The 23,177-nt window shown below is 43.6% G+C and overlaps 2 protein-coding genes across 3 annotated transcripts; one reads left to right on the top strand and one right to left on the bottom strand.

Annotated features, from left to right (window-relative positions):
- The first annotated feature begins 2,695 nt into the window (after positions 1–2,695).
- On the top strand, positions 2,696–4,608 carry BBIP1 (BBSome interacting protein 1). The gene is made up of 2 exons (XM_068198035.1): positions 2,696–3,229; positions 3,304–4,608. The coding sequence occupies exons 1-2, from the start codon at positions 3,184–3,186 to the stop codon at positions 3,477–3,479; spliced, it is 222 nt and encodes a 73-aa protein (XP_068054136.1). The 5' UTR covers positions 2,696–3,183; the 3' UTR covers positions 3,480–4,608.
- Positions 4,140–22,921, bottom strand: PDCD4 (programmed cell death 4). Of its 2 annotated transcripts, none has more exons than XM_068198034.1 (13): positions 22,881–22,921; positions 18,996–19,143; positions 17,744–17,840; positions 14,023–14,319; positions 13,380–13,474; positions 11,648–11,761; positions 11,159–11,380; positions 10,799–10,896; positions 9,188–9,302; positions 8,237–8,344; positions 7,023–7,133; positions 6,137–6,276; positions 4,140–4,874 (listed from the first exon to the last, which is right to left on the bottom strand). In XM_068198034.1, the coding sequence occupies exons 3-13, from the start codon at positions 17,781–17,783 to the stop codon at positions 4,814–4,816; spliced, it is 1,401 nt and encodes a 466-aa protein (XP_068054135.1). In that variant the 5' UTR covers positions 17,784–17,840; positions 18,996–19,143; positions 22,881–22,921; the 3' UTR covers positions 4,140–4,813. The 2 variants fall into 2 exon arrangements, with proteins under 2 accessions (XP_068054135.1, XP_068054134.1); XM_068198033.1 differs by lacking the exon at positions 22,881–22,921 and adding an exon at positions 20,037–20,317.
- Between the last annotated feature and the right edge of the window lie 256 nt (positions 22,922–23,177).

Genomic DNA, 23,177 nt, shown 5'->3' with positions numbered 1-23,177 from the left:
TATTTTTGCTTTTAAAAGTAAGGACTTGATTCCAGACTTTCTTGTCATATGGAAAACATGGACTTGAAAGGCTTTTAAAGCAGAAGGAAAATAAAAAGCATTTAAAATGTATTAAAGACAAAACCCAAGCCTCATAAACAAATGGGACTGGCAACATTGCTTCACCTAAATGCTTTTTTTCTTCCACTTAGTAGGAGATGTTTCTCAAGACTTGAAATAAGTGTTGTTTTGTATCTGCAGGGCTTTCAGCAAAGTGGCTGCCAAATTATGAAACCCTCTGGATTCCAGCAATGCACATCTCTGCTGTCTGCTGCACTCAGAGTATCTGGGAACAGGAGGAGGAAAACAAGCTTATCATTTATAAAATTATTGCTGGTTTTGTGGCTGTGAGGCTCTCTGCAGTGCACAAGAATAACTTGTTTGTGGCATCAGTAAAATAAGGATGTGCAACCTAGAGCACGTTGTCCTCTCCATGGATACCACACTTAGGCTTTCTCAAATAACACTGGGTTTCATCCTGAGGTCGAGCCTCAGGACTCTGGGAAGCTTCATGCCATGGGGACACAACTTGAGACCTGGGCACAAGGACAGTCTTGTTCTGACTTCTTCAGCCCTGTGGAATGACACCAAGATAATGCACTGACTCAGCACAGTCCCACTGCAAGTGCACGGTGCTTTTCCCAGATGGAAGGGTTTTGGCAAAAGCTTCCTAGCTATTCCTGGCAACTGGAATGGCCCGTGAGAGAAATGAATGGGTGCTTGAGCACAGGTCAACCCCAGAGGCCAAAAAGGTCAAAAAATGGGGTATAACCACGAATAAACACCAGCCTTACTCAAAACTAAACCCAGTCCTGTTTTTAAGGCACTTTGAAAAGTAGGATATTAAGCTGCATGCCCATGCCTCCCTCCTCTCGCTCATCCAGACTTCCCAGTCATGAAGGTGGTAACTATGATTTTTTTTCCAGGAAAGGAAAAAAAGGAAGGAGGTGTCTTAAAAACAGACTTACTAGAAACTGTTGAAAACAACCTCCACAATCACGCCTGTCCCAGTGCTATCAGCTTCCTAGATAGGCTGCCAAGCTGGCATTTGAGTAGCTAAGAAAATGGATCTAGTACAGGATGCCAGACTTCTCAGTCACTAAAATGCTCAAGCAACAAACTGAGCTGACCATTGTTTCTTATCACCAAGCAAACAAACCCTGTTGGCAGGAAAACTGCTTTTGGAAAGTGATTCCCTGCACAACTGAGATGGGCTCCAAATGCAAGTGTTCACATAATGCTGGACTCCAGGGGGCCATTGGCACTGTGAAGGACACTGGCGGAAAAACCTGGCCTACAATTTCAACATCTTGCTTTCAGCTCATTTCTGTTGCTCGGCAGGCCATATTTGTTACCACAGGAATAACTCCTGCTTTCACAGTGCAAAATTTTCAGTCATAACTGGGTATCTTTTATGTTCATTTTTAGCCATGGCCATATCGAAGATGCTGGATCGGTTCTTACAAACAAACTGACAAACAACTACAAATTACTGATTTGCAAATTGCATGTTTAAAATGTTTAAAATGCCCTGGTCTAAAAACATCCATCATAAAGCAGTGCCTTGTCCTTTCCCTTCCAGTCAGCACAAAATACTGATTAGCACATGGAAAAGCACATCAGACAAAGGAACTTTTCTCACCGAAATCGGTGGGAATGCTTCTGAGCACTTCAAAGGGTAGAGAAGGATGTCCCCAGCAAGCACATCCACATTTTACAGCCCACCAACGCTGATATTCTGACCTGAAAGTGGAATATGTGAGTAAGGCCAAAAAGGGCCGTGTTCTGTGCTGCCCGGGAGCAGCCCAGGAGTTACCTTTGGCCAGCTCCACAAAAGGCGGGGAGGAGAAGCGCCGCTCTCACGCTCTGTGGGGTCTGCTGGCCCCCAGCCCAGCATCAGGAGAGGCTTCCAGAGAGGTGGAACCGGGCTACCTGAGGGATTGTCAGCCTACTGCTCTAGGTTGCTTAGAGGAAGAAGGAAATAGTTCTGGAACAATGCAGACAGAGGCTTTAAATAACTGTCAGAGAGGTGCTGCTTACTGGAAGTTAAAAGTTTTATCACTACTCTCCCAACAAACCTTGGATCCCACAGTTGACAGGTCCCACCTGAGCTAGCAGAGGGACGGAAGCATGCAGACAGCCACCACCGAGGCAGAATGGAAAACAACTATTAGCAAAGATCATTTCCCCCCTCATTTTAGCAATCCACGGCCATCCCTGTGCATTGCAAGAAGCCAGATCTCAATCCCGGAACACTGAAAGGAGCGTCCCTGCCTGCCAAGCCAGGTTAGTAGGATTACCAGCCTGAGCTGCCAATCCCCAGGCACACAGGGTGTGCAGGACACACAGGCAAGCTCATTAGCAAGCTCTAAAATTACAACACATCCCGGAGCCGGGGCTTGCTGGGGCATGGCCGAGGCGCAGGACAGGTGAATCCCTCTGCGCCCCTCCCGGTCACACGCGGCTCCCCGCGGGGGTTTCCCAGGGAAGCCGCTCCCGGTGGCAAAGATCCTGCAAACGGCGGACCCCGTGGGGGATCCTGGTGCACTGGCCCATCAGGTCCGGCAACATTTGAGCTCTCAGTGTTTAGACAGACAGCGGCTTTTACTGCTGTTTACATGTCAAACAGCAGCGTGATTCACTGCGCGAATCTCGAGGCGCTGCCTGGAAACGAAAACCGGGACGCGTACGCCCAGGCCACGCCCGTCTGCTGGACGGTGTCTGCTGGGGATTTTATTTACAGGAGCAGAAAATAAACCATAAAAGCGCCTCGAAGCCCGAGTTCCGCGGCGGGCCCTGGCAGGCGGGCAGGCAGCGGCTCGCCGGGCCGGGCAGGCCCGTGCAGGTGGGACGGCTCCACCCCAGAGCAGAGCCCGGCGCGGCTGAGGCGGGGAGCGGCATCCCGGAATCCCGGGGCCGGGACAGCCCCGGGGGAGCCGCTCCTGCCGCGCCCGGGGCTGCCCCGGCGCAGCGCCACGCCAAGGACTACAGTTCCCAGCGCGCATTGAGGCAGCCGGAGCCCCGTTAGGCCTACCACTCCCAGCACGCACCGGGAGGCACGAGCGGGGGGCATGGGCCTGGCGCCGCGCAGTGCAAGCTGGGAGCTGTAGTTGTGCCCGGGGGCGCTGCCGTGCCGGAGCCGCCATGCCGGAGGGAACGGGAGCGCTCCGGGAGGTGCTGCCCAAGCAAGGTACCGGCGGCGACACCGCCCGGCCCTGCCCGCCCAGCCCGCCACTCGCTCACGGCCCTTTTCTCCCTTTGCAGGACAGCTGTCGGTGGAGGACACGGCCGCCCTGGTGCTGTGCAAGCCCAAGATCCTGCCCCTCAAGTCGGTGTCGCTGGAGAAGCTGGAGAAGCTGCAGAGGGCGGCGCTGGACGCGGCCCAGCCGGCCGAGGCGGCCCCGCCGCCGTCCGCGGGGGCCGCGCCGCCCCGGCCGTAGCGCGGGGAGGGTCGTGCTCCGCGGCAGCCGCGATCGGAGGTACCGCTAGGAACGGGGCTGCGCAGCCAAGCGTGGCCTGAACGCGAGCGGTGGTGCCGGCCGGGCGGGGAGGCCGCGCGTCGGGCGCTGTTGGTGTAGAAGTCGCGCTGGTCGCTGCCCTGGCGCTGTTTTAAACGCGTCTTTGACCAGAACCAGAACCCCTCGGAAAGCGGGAGGAGGCGAGTTCCACAATCCCCTGCTCCAAGCCGGGCTTACTAGACCCGCTCGAGCACTGATGCGCCTGGCTCCTACAGCACAGCATGTTCCCGGCCCTGGAATGGCTATTCCCAGCATTTTGGAACACTTGAAATCTTGACGTGAAACTGAAAAACAAAGGAGAGAGGCTCTAGCGAGTTCCTGTAAGCGAGTCATCCTTAGATCCATCTTGTTCTTGAGGAAGGGCTTCACGAAGCTCTGCTGCAAAGACACATTCACAGTATCTGTGCCAGCCTGGACGCTCCTACGCGAGTCAGTTGTGTTTTCCAAAACAGATCTCGTAAATACTCACTTGCCATGAGCTTAATTATTCTGTGCTCTCCTCCTGATTGCAATACCAAAGGGCAGCATTAGATGTACTGCTTAATTTATTCTGTTTAAAATAAATAAAAAGGAAACAAGAGCTTCACAAAAAATATTTTTATTATGTTTTACCAGAACTTTTCACTTTTCCAGTTACATAGAAAAAAAGACAAGTTTGGTACATGGGGGCTGAAACCGACCAGTGTTCTCCCCTGAAACAGATGAATTCGTCTTGTGACCCAGCTGTATTTTCTTGGGCTCTTTAAAACAAACTGCTAATTTTTTTTAACTCCCAAAGCACAGTATTTCTTTAGCAGCAATGGAAATGGGATCACAGCAGCTTAACTTGACCCTTCTATAATAAAGCTTTGTATAAACCAGTGATTTTATGATGACAGCACTGTCCTGGAAAGAGCGAGCGGCAGTCAGACATCGGTGCACACGTGGAATGATTAGGTCATAAACATGGCACATACAGAGATAGCTTATTTCAAGGCACCACCACAGCAGAGTGGCTAGTTGTTCTACTATATGCCCAAAGAAAGAACACTTCTTCCTGAAATTTACAAAACTATTAAAAAAAAAAAAAAAAGAAAACAATTTGTACCCAAAACATGTGCTCTTAAAAAAATACCAACTGTGCTAAGCAACTCTTAAATTTGGTCTGTCCTAGATGTGCATCCATACACACACCAGAGGAGCATGCGTGTTGTGTTTGTCGACAGCGAGCTGTGTTCCCTTTCAGCTTGTAAGGCTTCAGGAGGCAGGTCTCACATTCAGTAGCTTTCCAGCTTCAGACGACCTCCATCTCCTTCACTCACAAAACGCTTCCTGCCCCTGTAAGAAAGTACAAAGTCTCTTTTCAGTAATTTAGAGTAGCACTGCTTGTTTTTTATCGCTGAGAAGAATCTTCTCTTGGCTCTTGGAAGTAAAATATAAAGTGTGAGTTCAGCAGGGTTAGCAGTGATCATGTCAGCTCAGCTGCTTAAAAATGCTGGTTTGGAAACCTAGGAATGGGGGGTTTCTACTTAAAACTGAAGTACACAAACCAAAAATGCCTCTCAACATATAACTGGTGGTCAAAGTATAATCAAGCTTTTGATGCAGTGATGACTCTCTATCCTCCCACACACCCAAACCTGCAAAACATTTGGTACCAACACACACAGTGTTTTAAGTGTGAAGTCCACAAATGGAGGCTGTTCTGATAAGGATGCTAACATTCCAAGATCCAGATTTATCACATTTAAGAAGTCTAACAAAACACCCAAAATAGAAAAGACCTGTCAAATAAATACTATTTCAAATGCACAAAACTGTGAATAATAGTATTAACATAATATTTTAAAATTAACATGTATTCCCCAGAGGAAATGAAACATCTTAACTGTTTTGTGACCAGTAAGGAGGTAACAGCATAATAATTAGGTATAGTTCACACAGCATTATTTATGCTACGAGTAACCAAGCCATAACAAAAAAAAAAAAAAAAACAAAAAAAAAAAAAAAAAAAAACACACAAAAAAACCACCGAAAAACCCTAAGAAACAAAACCCACAAAAAACCAAAACCAAAAGCATTACACAACTCCCAGGACAGGTATGAGGAGTGGAGTGTGCAGAGCTTATCCCATATTAGTGTCCTGTTCCTTTTTATATAGATATTAGGACTGGTTGTCTCATCTTGGAACTGTACTCATGCTGTTTGGCTGTTTGGTAAGTTTAAACCATTTATAAGGATTATTTTTAATTTTCCCCAGTACAGCTGACAGTTTTCCACTGTCACCTACACGGACCATTATGACACCAGGATCTTCCAGCTTGGTGCTGCACTGATTTCTACCAAGCAAATCAGGAAACCAGAGGAGAGGCAGCCTTTATCCTGTGGGGAGCCCTGAGGGGTGCTGCCTTTCCTCAAGTACTTATCCCAGCCTCAACACGTTTCACATCAGTGCAGCTTCTTCATACACATTTTACCAGTCCAGCTGTTGGTCCATCCTCCCAGTTTCCACTTGCAATCAGTAACCAAGATGCTGCTTTCTGTAAGCTATGATAGGAATGAAAAGCAGTGCCTTTGCCTATCTACAGTGAAACAAGTACCTTGAAGGGCAGAGGTCTCTCAGTGGTTTGGAGATGATTCCAGCCTGAAAGCATTCCTCTACGAAGCGCTCCAGCACTGAATAGGAGTGTGGCACATCCAGGTTAATGTCTGGGATTTCACAGTAAACCCGTTCATAGCCCTGCAGTGTAAGCATTCAAATAATCATCGGGTTATTCTATTATTTTATTACAATGTTTTTAAATACCCTTCTTCATTCCAGAGGATTCAGTTTTTTTAATGGTTTTACAAACCTAAAGCATTGCAGCTACAAGTCAGTAGAGAAATAAGGTATATAATATCAGCCCATATCATGGCATTATACAAATATCTATCTACATAAAAACACAACCTGAACTTTTAACTTCTTTCGAAGTCAGAAATCCAGACAGTATGAAATCTGTATGTTCACCTGCCTGTTACTGCAAGGGTAGTAACATGGGAAGAAAATGAGTAAGTCTTCAATGTAAGTGAATGTGGCCACAAATGATCAACACGAGTTTATGCTGCAGGGGAGACTGGGGACGACCAGAGATGACTTCAGCACTTCCCACCAGCAACACAGCTGGTATGTAAGTGTTGGTGTGGTCCCCACTCTGCCTTGGGTCAGAGTTGCTGTCCTATACTCATCCTGAGATGTAAAGTCACTGATGGTTCCAACTGTGCAAAATACTGCACAGTATTTTTGTATACTGCTCTATACATTTGTCATTAGTAAGCCTTTATTGTACTACTTCAGTTACAAAGAACTACCAGATAAAAAGACAAATTTAAAAGATGAAGCAATATTTCAGCATTTTAGATGATTAGTTTTAACCATTTATCTGCATAAAGGCAGCTGGAAATTTTGGAAGACCTTATACAAACTGCTCTAGATGCCATACTTACTCTTTTCATTTGGTCCACAGTAATGACAGAAGACTTCCACAGAGTTTTCAGCAAATCCAGTATCATTTTAAAGGTCTTTTCTCCAGTTGACTCCAAAACCAATACAATGGCCTAAAAACAAATCATGCAAGTGTTTTGACTAAAATGAAAACACTGGCTCAGGTACAAGGTGTGTGACCATATGAGGTACAGAAAGGAGTGAATGTGTTATGAATTTTCTGGAAAAAAAAGCCCATTTGCTATATGCACTCACAATTTCAGTTTTATTATTATTATTATAATAAATTATTGTTATTGTTATTATTATTATTATTATTGAAAAATGAATGAAAATTCTTTGGATAAGATAAAAGGTATGAAAAAACTAGAAAGGACTAGACATAGTCAAAAGCATTGCCTTTCTCTCTCTGGTTTCACCACTACATGACTATATCCATATGGCTGCTGCAGTACAGATGGCAATTAATTAATTTTGTGAAATTAATTTTGTATCCACACAGTTTTAATTTTGTATCCACAGGGGTTTCTTATCTGTGATTTTAGGAGGACTCAGAAGCTTAAAATCTACAATACTGCACAACCCCCATCTACTGAAATGATTCTGTAGTTCTATTGTGAAGGAATTTTCTATAACAAGTGCATTTACTGAAAAGGAAATTTTGTCGATTGTGGGTGTTCAGCTTTATTGGTAAACAACCATTTCCCAATTTGGCAGATAAAAGAGTACAAATGGCAACAGTCTCCCATATAGGCTGGGTCTGAAATATGTAAGCTTTTACAAATGTGCTGGGTGAAACAATCCCACCCTGAAAAAGGAAGCTCTATAACTTAACAAAAACAGGTAACACCCATTAGAATACCCAGATATCTGAAACTAGAAGGAAATAAACACCAAAACAAAGCATGGGAGGATTTTCTTTGTTGCCATTCCTCAGCAGAAAATAAACTAAGACCTTATTTTCAGGAACTTATAATAATCTGAATTCAACTATTTAATCCCCAGAAATTACTTAGGGATCTTCCCAGAGTCAGCAGCAGTTTACTTATTGCACAATGCACACAGAAATGAGCACACAAACCTTCAACTTTACATGAAACAATTTAGTTATTCAAATAACAGAACAAGCAACCTAAGCTTCAGATGCCAGTTATATTATTTGCATGCCCACATCAAAACACCAACAATTATTCAAGGGACTCTGATTTCTCCTTACTTCATATACAAGTTCATGGTGAAAATGGGGTACTTCCAGTTCCTGAAGGCAGCGTTCTGCTTCCAATACATCTCCCGAAAGCAAATACTCTTTCAGCAACATATCAATCTATTGAATTTTAAAACAAAAACCCAACACTAATTAGATACAAAATGTAAAAGCTGTCAACCGTTTTGATAATCCACTAGCAACCCAGCAGCAAGTTAGTTCCTCAAACTTGCTGCCAATGCTTTTATAAATGTAATTAAATTTAGGCATTAATTAAATGGGAGACGTTATCAGTAACCTGAAACACAGTGTAAGCCAAATACCTATCCACAGTGTTGATACAGAAGCACCAAAATCATTGTTTTATAAGCTGTGTGTCACCATAAAAGGAGCACGTGGGTGGCATTAAGTTTATCCTCTCCCTTGAATGCCTCCTCCTATCATCTGTTAGACTCCCAAACTAGAAATTGTAACATGACCTTTTCCTTTAGACCTGCTTACTTTATAGCATGGATCTCTAAACATTCCTCTTTCTTCCTCTCTCTTTCTTCAGGTATTACCGTGCTGTTGATCAGCAATGCCAAAAAATAATAGTTTATCTAGTTTAGCCAGTTTCATCTTGGCTCTTTTAATTACTTCATCGCTTTATACTGTGAGGTCTTAAAAAGCTGAATGCTTACAAGTTTTGCTTAAAGCAAAAATAAACATATACTTGCAACATACAGAATGTTGTATTAGCATGCTCCCACCAGTGACAAATACTACAAAATCAACTAAATTATCTACATCAATTCTACTACTTCGTCTGTATCAATTATATAAAAAAAGAAAGTCCGAGCAACATAAAACCGACACTCATGACGTAAGACGCCATTTTAGTATGGGATGTCTCTCTTCCCTCTACCCCAAAAAAAGTAAGCCCAGAGCAACAGCCAGCTGGAGAGCGGGGAGTTTTGTCGTTACCTCTTTGACCAGGTGTTTCACAGACTGCTGGCCCCCTCCTGCCCCCCACACGCTGTCGATGCGCTTGCCTCCCTTGCTCATGCTCAGCAGCACCGTCGCGCGGTCCAGCGCAGCTCTAAAGGCAAAGTCAGTGCTTTAAACCTGATTGCAGAACTTCATTAAATGCATCTGCAACTTCCCCCACGGCCATGTCTTCCTCAGACAAAGCTACCAGATCTTTGGGAAGAGGTCAGGGTTATCAACTCCACAGGGACCATCCAGATCACAAAAGCAGCAAATAAGTTCCCCACGTTGTCTTTCCATCACCCTTACACTCCTGCTCATTTCAAGGACAGGTAACAATGCTGCGATGGCAGCAGATTAAATCACCAATACAGAACCTGAAACATCCTCACAGAAAACACCTAAATATTTTTCTTATGCAGAAATGGATTGCATCCAGTCTTCTCCAAGAATACAGCTTGGCAGGTAGATCTCAAACAAAAAAGGCCTGAGTTGCTGCCACACTCAAAAACAGTTTTCTACAGAAATACTGTTTTCTGTTTGGGTCTGAAGAATTATGAAACCTTTAGAATTTAAGCCAAAGAAAACACTTTAGAAGGTAAATATGTAGTTGGAAAAATAGCACAAGCTAGGGATGCCTGCCAGTTTATTGAAAAAAGAATAAAAAGGGAAGTAAGGTAAAAAAAAAAGAAGTCTGGGATACAGTATGTACCGTCCATGTAAAGGAGGAACAGTTCTCCCAGTCCTCATGCTGGGGGTAAGCCAATAACAATAACTCTATTCACCAAGATTTAATGAGCAGGAAAGACTGGCCAAGAAATAACAAAGGCAGCAAAGCATCCCAGATGTGCAGAACGCAGGCTACAATCTTTCAAATCACAGGACACATTTATATAAGTGACAGACAATTTTCTCAGTTTGAGCCCCCAAGGTAGGCAGCTAAGAATTGCTCTTCCTTCTGAAAGTGCTGAGCTATAATCACTGCAAATGCAACTTCTGGAAGAAACAGGACTTCAGCACCTCCTAAGCCTGAAACATACACTTATGGAGGTAAGAAAAATAAAACATGACTCATTATTAAAACATCCCTCTTTGTCAGAGATTGCTCCTTCAAACTTCTCGCACTGACATGGAAAACAATTGTACTTCTTGACAAATAGAGCATTACAGAGAAAGTCTCGGAAATCACTGCACAGGCTTCAAACCTTTGTAAGGCAAAACAGTTAATCCCTTGTGTATTTCACAACATATTTACAGCAGCTGTCCTGATGCTATATTTACCCATTAATCACATTAAAGCTTTTTTTAAGACAAAACCTTCCATAACCACTGCTTCTTTCAGCTCATTTTTCACTCTCGAACATAAGCTGGACAACAAACCTGACTAACTCAACTCAAATGTATTAATACATTTCTCAGAACTCAGTATTTCTCCTCTGACTTGAGTCATTTTGGATTTTGTTGGTTTTGTGTTTCTTTTTTATTTCATTTCAAATTAAAAAAAAAGTTGAAGAACTGCATGATTTATTCTGAAGCTGTAAATTCCTGATCATCATCTTTGACATTTGGAATAGAAAACTGTCTCTATAGAGAAAGCAAGGAAATTACCGAGCTTGGACACAATCCACAGTGCCTTTGTAGCCATCTATGTAGGTGCTGCTTAGGATCCCATCTCCAACAGCTCTAGCAATGAACTGGCCCACCAACTGCAACAAAATAGAAGCATTTTTAATTAAATGCTGAATTTCAAAGAAGTTTGAAGTAGATAATTATAATGTGCTTGGTTTTCAGACTTTATTTAAATGAGCTGTTTCAAAGTGAAAACACAGCCTGGGTAATTGGGAGAGGATTACAGACAGTAAGAAAATCAATAGATATTTTTCAAAACACAGAGTCTATTTCATTTTATTTGATCTATTTTAGCCACAAAAAGCTTTTGACTACTGGCATAAAGATTTACAGATATACCTGTGGTGCCCTGGGAGAATCCAACACCAATTCAGGTAGTTCTTTGAGCAGTCTATCAAAGGATTTTTCCACATCAGTTTTGCTTACTACTGTCCCACAAAGGTCGGAGATAAGCTTAGATGTCATTTCCCTGTGACTAGCCTTCCCCTCTAATGCCAAGGAAACGGCCAGCACTGGCACACTGTATTTCATTTCACCAAGGTTTAAGTTCTTCAGCATCTCCTAGATAAGATTTGAAAAACAGAACAATGAGATTTCATGATTTTTATTAGTTAAATATATAAACAGACCTCAAATAAATATTTATGTGCTTATACGTATACAATTACATATATGCTTCTGCTCACATAATTTGTATAACTGCTGGGTATTCTATAGTACATTTCTTGCCAATTTCTCTATAAACTCATTCATAGCTGGCAATTGCATTATCCTGCATGCTACAGCTTTGGCCCCTAAAACAAAGAAATAAAAAGGCAGATAACATACCGAAACTTCGTTAGTATCTCCATGTTCAAAATACTCCTGGATGATTGGTGTTAAAGTTTTTTCAAATGCTCTTTCATCAAGAGGTAAAACTACTGTTTCATAGACACAGTTCTCCTGTTTTAAAAGACAACAGAAACACATATGCTTATTGTCTTTTCTTGCACCTTATGTAGCACTAATGGCATCAAAATAGCGGTTTTTTTAATCCTTAATGCTTTGTTCTTGGTAGTCAATATTCTGCCAAAAAACATTAGACTCTGTCTCTACTATTAAAGTGCAGACAATGCTGGCTGTCATACTTCTTCATATTTTGACTTTACTGTTAGCTGAATTCAACTGAAAGGCTGAAATTACTGTTAAACAATGGTAAACACACTGAACTCTGCTCCTAGGATTCAACTGATACCACAGGAGCAGAGGTCAAGTGCCTCCATACTGAAGGGAGAGTGACAGAAGCTCCTGCCCCAGCCCAGCAGAGTTGGCGGTGCCACAGCACGTTCCCCTGCATGTGGCACTCCCGTCCCTGGCAGGAACCCAGCCTTGTTCCCTCCTCCGTGGTGACTCTGTGACCAGAGAGCTGGTGCCATGCACAAATCACAGAAAAGGCATTTTCAGAATATTTGTGAGCAAAGGCATTCCCTGAAGGGGAAAAAAGAGGCACACGGCAATTGCCTCATGTATCACCTGTCCTGCAGATTTCCAGCAGCACCAGATCTGATCTAACTCAGTTCCCTACTCTGCATCTACAGAAGCAACATTCAGAGCAATACTGCAGAGCTGAACAAAGACATCTTCAACCAATGTGTAATGGAAAGAAACTTTTCATAATCAAGAAGTATAGCAGAAATCAAAAAACCTATCCTTTCATCACACCAAAGTTACACAGAATGTTCATTCTTCGTAAAATTTTGTTCTATGCACTTGTCAGCCCCACTTTTAATGGCTATTTCTGCTTATGGAAAGCATCAAATTTTAGGGAAAACTGATCCTGGAAGAAGGTTTTGATATTCTCACATAACATACTTTAAGCAGCTCTGGCTACAGCAAACAGATTCTACTCAAAGGACACCACCACTGTTCTGCTTATGTCATACAGAGTGTACTGACGGTCTGTCTTGCAATTGTATTGATCTGAGAGACTTCAGCAATCTGCGTTCCTAATCACCATTTCCCTTTCAACGACAGAAAGCCCCTCTGCCCAATAAAGCTTTGCTTTCTCTCCCCTTCCCCCAGTAATATGGCTCTAAGATACAATCTTCCATAACATATTCTAAATAAATATATGTCAACCAAACATCCAAGCTATCAACTTCAGAGTGTTTATACCAAGCAGACAAGACATTGGGTAGGCTGGGAATACATGGAAGAGAAAAATCTATAAAGGATGCTGTCCCCACTAAACTCCCAACTTGAGTTGCAATTTTAACACAGTGTCTGTGTGAAATATGGAGCAGCACTGCAACATCCACATCCATGGGAACCAGCAGTGGAGAACACACCTGGGAAAGGGATACTGCTTACTCAGGCACAGAAAGAGGGCTTGAGGACAAGATTTGTGAGTATTACACTGTGACTTCTACACCAGCTGACTTTTTACTAGCCAATAATCTATTCTTGAGCATAAAAATGAACATTTCAGTGTAGCCAGGCTGACATTCACGTTAACTCACAAGACCATTGAAATAGATAAAAGGAAATATAAACCAACACTGCAAAGAAACTATTTGCATACCTGGTCATCATCATAATTAGGATCCTTAATATCTACTTCTTCCACATCATACACTTGACCTGGTGTTCCCCAAACTCCTTTACCACCTGCTCCACCTGGCAAAAATATGGGAGAGTAAGTAAGGACCACCAGTTTACAAACAGTTCTGACTTCAACACAACATTCTTTCACTTAAAAGTGATCTGTCACTGCTTGTGCCCATCTACTGACTAACAATATATGCTGAAGAGGGAATGTTTGTCTGACAAGTTCCCACTTCCTCAGCCATTTTTCATCACTTTCCAGTAAGACACTAGAAACAGTATGGAGTGCACAAGAATTCCTGAAGGTTGAAACTGAACTTTCAAATACAACCATGACTTAAATGTGTATTAGTAACAGTCCTATGAACCACCAACAGTTCAGATTTGTGTATTAAGCCTGCTAACGAAATGTACTTCCCTCAAAGACAGATGTTGATTGATCACAGACATATTAGATTTGCTGCCACCTGCTACTGCCACCCACTAAATAACATAAAGGCCCAAATGCCTGCACAGAGACTGTGGTTTATAAAAACGATTCCCAGCAGAAAAAAAATGTACTGTGCTTTGAACAAATCTTTATCTTTCTCGTTCTACTCTCTTCACTAAACTACACCAACCTTTCTTTGGTAGACCTCTTCCCTTTCCAGACCGGGATCGCCTGTCCAGAAGCTTCCCCTTTGGGCTTGTTGGTACAACTCCAATCTTCAGTGTCTCTCCATTCTCACTAACAGAGTCTCCTCGCCCAGAATCTCTAGAGGAATTTTTCCTCAACCGTCTCTTTGCTTTAGCATTTATTTTGGCTTCAGTAATTGAAGTTGCAGGAATCCAGTTTCCATTGATTTCAGTTTTTTGTTCCTCAGACCCACCATTTTCTTCATCACCAGAAAATGGAGCATCATTTAGATTCTCAAGTTCTTAAAAAGACAGAAAAAAAATCTTATCGTTTTAAACAGTATTATGTTAGCCTACCAAAACACATTGCATTTAGAAAGGATTACAACATCATATAGAACTCTTGTTTTCAACAGTGTAAAGGCAAACATTGTTTTAAGGCATGTCTACATACTGCAGTAATAAGGAGTTCCTTATTCCGCTGCACAAAATATCCACAATCTAAACAGAGCAGATGTCAAGAGTTGAAAAGCAAATTAATAAAACCATACATAAATACATAAACCACAGAAAACCCCACCCTTGTTAAACAAAAACTATCCGAACTCCTAAGTGCATAGATCCAAGCGCCTCGTTCTCACTCCTCCCACTCTTCTCTTGATTTAGAAAGAAATGAAACTGCCAATACAGTAAATTCTGTAGGAACTCACCAATGTTACAAGACTCATCACCAAAGTGAAATTAACTCCCTAAATCATCGACCAACATTCCCCTTTATTCAATTCAAGGAATTTCAAACACAGCTCACTAGCAAGAAAAGCAACAATTTAGGCATAGAAAAATATAAAAACATTACTAATTTTAGGTTTTGTTTTTAAAGTTATGGGGGGGAAACGCTGTTTGCTACAAAGCTAGGAGAGCTTGGTAATAAAGACTCCTAGAATATACAGTCTTTTGAATCAGTGGGATCTCTCTTCTCTGTGGATTGTCCCTCACTGTAGCTTCTGTCAAGACTGTTTCTAAACACAACACAGTCAAATATAATAGGTTCGTTTTGTACCCAACAAAAAACTCTCTCACTACTTAAGGATCTGTAAATATCTCAGAGCACCAAGAAGCACAACAACTTCACTCTCTGAGGAAGCTAACGCACATTTAATGTTTAGGTCTAAAGTCTTATTTCCCAAAGTTAAATTGTCCCCTACTTTTGCTGTGTGGTTCAGCAGAACGTCTTATTTAAAGCATTATAAACAAAAGCTTTCACAAGCTATTCTTCCCCTTCTTAACTAATAAAGATTAAAAAAAAAAAAAAAAAAGAAAAGAAAAGAAAAGAAAGAAAAGAAAAGAAAAGAAAAGAAAAGAAAAGAAAAGAAAAGAAAAGAAAAGAAAAGAAAAGAAAAGAAAAGAAAAGAAAAGAAAAGAAAAGAAAAGAAAAGAGAAAAGAAAAGAAAAAGCACCTGAGAATCTATTTCCGTTCCAGTGAGTACCCTGGGAGTCCTTGCAAATTAGAAGACACACAGACAGAGAACAGCCTCAGCTCTCTGTCACACAGTTCTCCACTTCTTCAGAACTGAGCAGAGTCCTAAAGACACAACCCACAGCCCCAGCCCTAGCAGGGCAAGACAAGGGCACTCAAAAGAAACTGCTTTTCTAAAACTGCTTTACAGAAGAGTTCACTGCCATAAACCCAGAACATGAAGAGTATTCAAAATTTACATTTGAACTTAGCTAACATATTAATTCACCCTTCCAATACCTGCTCATCAGCAACATGCATTTGGCAATACTTCTCAGAATTATGTTTTTTCACTTTGAAACAAGTTCATGAAGAATTATTTTTAAAGCAAAGTGGACTAATAAAATATTGCCAATCTCCAAGTATTTACCCATATCAAAGAGTATATTCAACTGAGCAAACATTGATGGAACTGCCTCCTTTGTGATCAAAGAAATAACATTTAGATAATGGTCTTCAGAGATGTGAACGCTACAGCTGAGCAATAATGCAGCCATTCCAGGCTAAGCTTCATCTTTCCACTCATTACTCCCACAAAAGCATTCCTTTTATGCTTGCAGCAAGCTAAAAAAGAAAAGCATCACATCCAGGAAAAGCCTTCTCACAAGCAACTTTCTCTGTTTGTCTAACATTTTAATAAAACAATGAGAGATTTACATAAAGCTAACAGAAGGGGAAAAAAGAGCAAAGCCTACCAGGTTTCCTTCCTCTCATTCCCCAGGAGACCCCATCAGCAACAACCAGCTCCTCTCAGTCAAATGCACTCAAATTCTTCTTCATGCTCAGTCTCCCATTAATTTCGCCAGTTTAGACCCGAGTTCTGGCTGTCCAGAAACTTCACTCTTCAATTACCACTTACTTCTTTGTCAGTTTCCAAAGAAAATGGCCAACAATTAACACAAGTCAGTCCTGACTCTGACAGCTAAGGATTAAAGGGGAGGCTACAGTCCAACCTCCTTACACAATCCTGATCTCAGGTTCAAGACTAAAGGAAATCCTCCACAGGAAACATCCAACCCTTAAGAATTAATATTTCTCACTGCACTACTACACTGCTTTTTATATAACACTGCAACTTCCAGCTGCAGCCTCTTTCTCCATAATATGGTAACCAACTGGCCCTCCACTATTAGTTACCTAGCTAGGCTTGAAAAAACAGATTGAACACATATACTATTTTCCAAAAACTTATAAAATAAAATAATAAGAGCCTATAAATGGTGCAGATCTTCTTTCCAGCTTATCTTCACTTAATATAACATATACATATATAGGCAGTAACAGTATTCAATCAACTGCAATACTTTGCTTACTACACATTTAGAAGTTATCCAAATTTATCTCATTACCCTACCATTAAGCCTAGCAAGCTCAGTTAAAATCTGTGCTTTTATGGGCTACCTTCATTAACAAAGCTTTCTACCAATTTAACTGTCCAAATTCTGCCAACCCAGCTTTCCACCTTTTATTCAAATATAACTCTAAAATGTTGAGAACCAAGGTGTCTTCTGCATTAACCTAATTCTGCTTAAATATCAGAAATCATATGGAGTACATTGTCACCTCAACTGCATTACCCACTGTAAATACATGTTATTCTAAAAAACATTTAAAACCTCTTTGACATGAAAGAGTCAGCGCAGACCATCACAACCTTTGGAAGATACTGAAAACAACATGAATCTATGTTACCCTGACTAAGCATCATAAAATAAATGTGTGAAATTGACAAAACAGTCCATTTCGTGACAGTCTCTAACATGTACTTCCTAAATTTTTCCCATGTCAGCCCCTTCCCACTTCCAGCCAAGCCCTTCAACATTTGCTTCCCCTAATTTTAAGGTAAATTGTTGCATAAAAGCAGAATTTAAACACACCTACACATTTTACTTTTAAGTTTATTCTTTTCTTCACACCAGCATTACTTGAACACAGATGATAAGGAGACAAGTGCAACTACTATCCAGCAACTTACAGAAATGCTAACTTTATTATTTTAATAAATGTTAAATAAACATAACTGAGCAGAATTTTTGATATGCAATTGAAGGAATTATTCTGTTAAGTTTTTAATGATTTTTTTTTTCTAAATCAGTATTGTTAAAAAAAATTATCAAGTGATGCATTTTTTCTACAGAGAACCCTTCTGGTCAGCTAAGCAATTTTAAGTTAAAAAAAAAAAAACAAAAGCAACTGAATATATAACTTACCTGTTGGGGTAATATAAATGCGTTCCTTTTCTATTTCCATAGCTGCTTAACAGAGCTGACTGTGAAATGTGAAGTCTTAATGCTTTCCCTCCAAGGCCTAAACAGAAACAGAAAAGCTTAAAGAACAAAAGACACTAGATCAAAGTAAAATGCAAAGGCTTCACTCACAAAATATAAAAATGGGGGGGCTTCAGCTATAATTAACTATTAGTAGCAGCTGTAAAGCTCCTGGGAAGGTAAATGGTGTAGCAAGAGAGAAGCACCACCCTCCAACACATCTAAGCCTGGATGCCTTAGCAGCTGTCAGTTCTGTTGCTTATAAATGGGACAAAAGCCGTTATTTTAAGGCTAAAAGCCCCATGTAGACAGCTTTTTTTAGCTGATAAAAGCCACCTCTATCAACCTAGACTGTCCTGTTCTGCCAAGTGATTATCTCTAGGAGTGTACAATATCAATGTCACAACTGTATCCACGAGAGAAACGTTCTTCATGTGAATGATGCTGATAAAATGGTACCAATTTATCAAGTTCAGCCCAGCCTTTAGAAAACAACTTAATTTTTGATCCTCCCCTCAAGGACATAGTCTTTGTTTTACTGTATGTGTACATACAGCTATCAAGCTTTCACATCTGTGCTTCTGCATGCTTCAAACACTCCTTGCAAACACCATTCAATCTACAAGGGATAAACTTCTCATTTAAACACTCCTCTTTTTCTGCTCCTCTTTCTCCCCCTTCCTAGTAGCTGTCCTTCTCCAAACCACCCCATGTCACTGTGAAGAGGATGGCATCATCCATCCGTACTTTATGTACACAAAAGAATTAAGCAGTCCAGAATTCCCTCATACCTCACCTGCAAGATTTTTATGAATCCCTTCATAGGCCTGGGAATATTTCTGGTATTTGTGTCTGTCCCATAAGAATTCAGGAGCCCTTTTTTCCCCATCTCATCCTTTGCTGCCCTGAAAACTGTTCACCACTGAGTGGCAAGATTGTGACACCAAACAACTGCATTCCCTTCCCCTTTTCCCTTCCCTGGTTTTCCCCTTTCGTGTCCACTTGCCTGCCACAGACCCATTAACGGCAAATGATTCATCACAGACCGTTGGCAATAAAGAAACTCTGGTTTGGGGCACAGCATTCAGCTGTCATGGTCTTACATTTCCTAATGCCAAACCAAACAGTTCCCAGCCTTGTGCAATAAGAGTCTTCCCTGCTCCACACATTTTTAAAATAAACATTTTTGAGTTACCTCAAGCAGTCATTCAAGAGTTCTCAAGTGTTCCCAGTCACTGCTGGTTGAGATATTTTTCTGTGCAGGTCTCAGTCTAATCCGTGCAAACTACCTTGAAAGAACAGTTTTATCCTTCCTAGTGGAATGTTCCATCAGTTGTCCACCTCTTGGGAAAAGACAAAAAAGGACAAAACCTGTGTTAAATAATAATCACAGCTTTCATCATTTGTAACCAAGTTCTAAATTTCAAAGGGAGAAGTGCTCTTCCCCTACAGGACCCTAGTTGAAATCCTCCACCTGTGGCAACATAATAAATAACAACCCAACTTCCATGTAGTATCACTCTGAGATTCAGCATCCTACTTTGTTTACAACAAGGCTGATGGAATATCCAAGCCTTACAAGTCCTGCTGTCATACTGATCAGGAGATAAGAGATACACTCTCAGTCTAGCAATGCACCTTCTCACTAACTCAGACCAGAAGATTCTGGAGCTTCAGGATGCTGGGATTTATCACTGTATTCAAAACCAGTCACTTTCTGATTTGCAGACTTGCATCACACAGCATTACCAATAAAACTAGGGAACACAATTTGCAAAACTGCCTTTAGAACATCAGAATCCATGTTGGAAGAGATAATACAGGAATAAAATGGACAGAAGCCACTTTAGGCAGAAACGCCATAGAAATTTTTGAGATGAATCAGTGACATGAACAGTACTTTTAAAGTTCATAAGACAAGGGTATTTTTCTAAGTCACTGAAACCCACCAATGAAACATGCTCGGTGCTCTGTACCCACTACCATTTCCTGCACTTTATCTAAACAGGCAATTCTACCTCAGCAGGCACATTACCCTTTAGAAACAACACACGCAGCAGGACAAAGCTTCCAAAAGTTATCAAGACCTCCCGAGGTGCAAAGAATCCCTGTGTAACTTTCACGTAGCATGCACTTATTTTCCCTTCTCGCTAACTTCAGGCAAACCCCCCCCCCACCACCAGCTGCTGTGCTGCAGCCACACACACAAAAGCACGGTAACATTGGGCACTCCTACCAAACCCGTGCCGCCGGCCGGGACCAACGGCGGCGCAGCGCCGGCGCTGAGGAGCGGGCGGGACCGACGGCTCAGGCCGCCCGACCGAGGGCTGCAGGCCGCTGGGAGCGGGGCCGAGGGCTCAGGCCGCCGGGGCCGGACTGGCGCACAGGCACGGGGCTGGCAGTGGCTGCCGCGGCCCGGGAGCGCCCGCAGCCCCCGGGATGCGCCCGCAGCCCCCGGGATGCGCCCGCAGCACCGCCGCTCCCTCAGGGCCGCGGGCCGGGCCGGGCCGGGCCGAGTCCCCCTCAGCCGCCGCCGCGCGCGCGCTCCCGCTGCCGGCCGCGCGCGCGCCCGCCGCCCGGCCCCGCCCCCCGCGCGCGCGCCCGCCCCCTGCCCGCCTGCGTTTTCTGCCCCAGCGACACGGCCACCCGCGGCGCCGCCATTGGCTGGCTGCCGCCCGCCCCGCAGCCAATCGGCGGGCGGGGCCCGGCGCGCGTTGGGCTCGGACGGAAGGCCGGGGGAGAGCGGGGAGGGCGAGACCATCGCGGTGGGCGCGGGGGGCGGGAAGGAGCCATTGGGGCGGGGGGCGGGGGCGCACCTGGCCCGGCTCTCCATTTCCCTGCGGGACGCGGCCCGGAGCGCCCACACCGGGATAGCATCGCCGAGGCCCTTCCGCCGAGGGGGGCAGGGTCCAAGCGGCAGCCCCCGGGATGTCGGAGAACGGCTCCCCACATCCCGCCTGGGGGTGCTGGGTGCTAGCACCGGGGCAGCCGCGGAAACGCGGCAGCTGTGCCTGGTTCCTCCTCCACGTGCTGTCCTACTTCTTCAATTAAAAGTCTATTTTATTCTTCCTTTTCTGAAGCAAAGCCATCAGAAAAAAAGAATCTATTGCCTCTGACCGGTGTGCGTTTCTCTCTGCTGACAAGGGCAGCTGGGGCCTTTGGCCGCCTCCCCTCAGCACGGGGCAGGCTGTGGGCAGGGCGGCCGGGCCGCTCCGCAGCTGCCCGCCGTGGGCAGACGGGGCTCCTGCTGCTCGGCCCGCCGAGGGCAGAGCTGCCGCAGCCGCCTGCTCCCCTTCGGAAACGCTTCACACGCGTTTTAGGATTAGCTTTAGGATTGACAGCCAAACCGTGCATGTCCGTCCACAGCCTTCCAAACTTCCCACCTTGTCTTAGTTTACGTTTACCCTGTTTACGCTGTACGAACTGCCTGAGGGCACACACCTAATTAGAGATGACAGTCTCCCCTAATTGTCATGTGCTTTGCCTCCATTCAGGTCCCTCCTCAAAACTCAGCTCACCCTTTGTTTTCTCTCCGTAATTTGTCACTCCAGAGAGCCCAAGCAATGAGGGGAGCAAACACAGATCCCTTCTGCTTTGGTATTTGCGTACTGCAGGATTTTCCAGCTGCCAGTGAGAGAAACCTCCTCAGTTAACCAGATTATGACTTGACTTTCGTAGTATTATTAAATATTTTTCCCGTATAATTCCACTCTAGATTGGCACTCTTCTGACTGAAATAAGAGCCAAAGTTCCTTTGTGTAAGAGCCTCTGAATAAATTTACTGGCCTGGCTCTGCGTGAATCATCCAAAATAGGTTTAAGATCTAAAACAACAACTATCTGTTAAAAGAATGTGCAGCACGATTGCCATGTTTTCATGATACTTTCCCCATCAGCTAAATGACAGAAAGAAAGCCTTTCTAGCTCACGAAGACAGCAAATTGCAGACTTTTTCAAGTCAGAACAGTCCAACGTGCTCACACAAGATTTTTTCACACGCAACCTAGAGGCAGCTTTAAAAGATGTTGTTTCCCCATCAATCAATAAATAGTTCCTAGTTTGCTCTCTGCACCTCTGCTGACTCGTGCGCACCAAGCAAACTATGTGTTTCAGTGTCACCACCAGGATTTGGAAAATAAATTCTACCTATTAACATTGATCGTGGAATTCAGCTTTCCTTGCAAGGCAGAGTGGGCCTTTAAAGAGATTTTTCAGTAAAGAAGAAAGAGGTGACAGAGAGACTGAAACAGTAACCAGAACCCGCAGAAGAGAAGAGGGCACAAAATATGGCATCATGCCAATCACACCTTTTAAAGCACCATGGAAAATTGCTGAAGGATTTTCTGCTAAAGTTTAGGACTGGATCACTTCCAAGAGGCTAAAAGCTGGGTCAGAGGTCAAAAGAAGAGGAAAACCCCTAAACCATCCAGCACACCTCCAGACAAGAAAATTGTATGTTTTTTCTTTCTTCTGCTGAATATCTCTATTAGCACGTGGGTTATCAATCACTGAAAATCTCATTTGCACATATTTTCTTATTTCTAAAGAACTATGACTTGAAAAAGAGCTGATGTGCGTGAAAGATAATTTGTATTTTTCCATTGTATAACCAACCTACTAAAAAAGATACCACCTTTTTCCCTTTCTAACCTCAAAGCTGCCTGCAACAACCAGAAAACAGCTGATCACATTAGCTAAAGCTATAGAGACCTACTTGCTCCCTCCTGCCCTCCCTCCCCCAGACATATAAATAGCAAACATACCACCAAAATCCCCATGAAAATAAAACAGCAACATTCCTCCTCACTAAAAAAAAAAACCAAAAAAAAAAGAAAAAAAAAACACAACCCCCCCCCCCAAAAAAAAAAAAAAAAAAAAAAAAAAAAAAAAAAAACCCACAACACAAAAAAGCCCCAGGCGAACTCATTGGAGCGTTTCTGGTGGATCGGCAGCTCGAGGCGGGCAGTGAGGGGTGTCCAGCCGGACCCCGCTGCCCGACACCTGCATCATCCCGGCTTACCTGTGCCGCGCCTCAGCCGCCCGGCCCCTCCTGCGCTTCCACCCCTACAGTCGCCGATCACCTGGAGCAAAATGCTTGCACGGAGGCGAGCGGGTCACTTTCTAGCAGTCTTCCTCCCTTAGAGCCTGCTGGGTTGTTTTCAAACTCTCCCCTCCCTTTCTCACATGCAGGCCAAGCCCTCCCGTAACACCCAGGGGAGGAATCCATTGGCTGGAGCTCCCCAAAACGCGTGGGGCAGCCCTTCCCCCGTCACAATAGGCACCGCGTGTCTCCCTCCGCGCTGCCAGGCCAGGCTGCGCCGGCCTTCGCTGCTCCCCGAGCGCTGGCCGAGCTGTCGCTGGGGTGACTCACGCAGGGC

This window comes from Anomalospiza imberbis, chromosome 8 (assembly GCF_031753505.1).
Source record: "Anomalospiza imberbis isolate Cuckoo-Finch-1a 21T00152 chromosome 8, ASM3175350v1, whole genome shotgun sequence".
NCBI classification, from domain to species: Eukaryota; Metazoa; Chordata; class Aves; order Passeriformes; family Viduidae; genus Anomalospiza; species Anomalospiza imberbis.
This window is presented reverse-complemented; position numbering and strand designations above follow the sequence as displayed.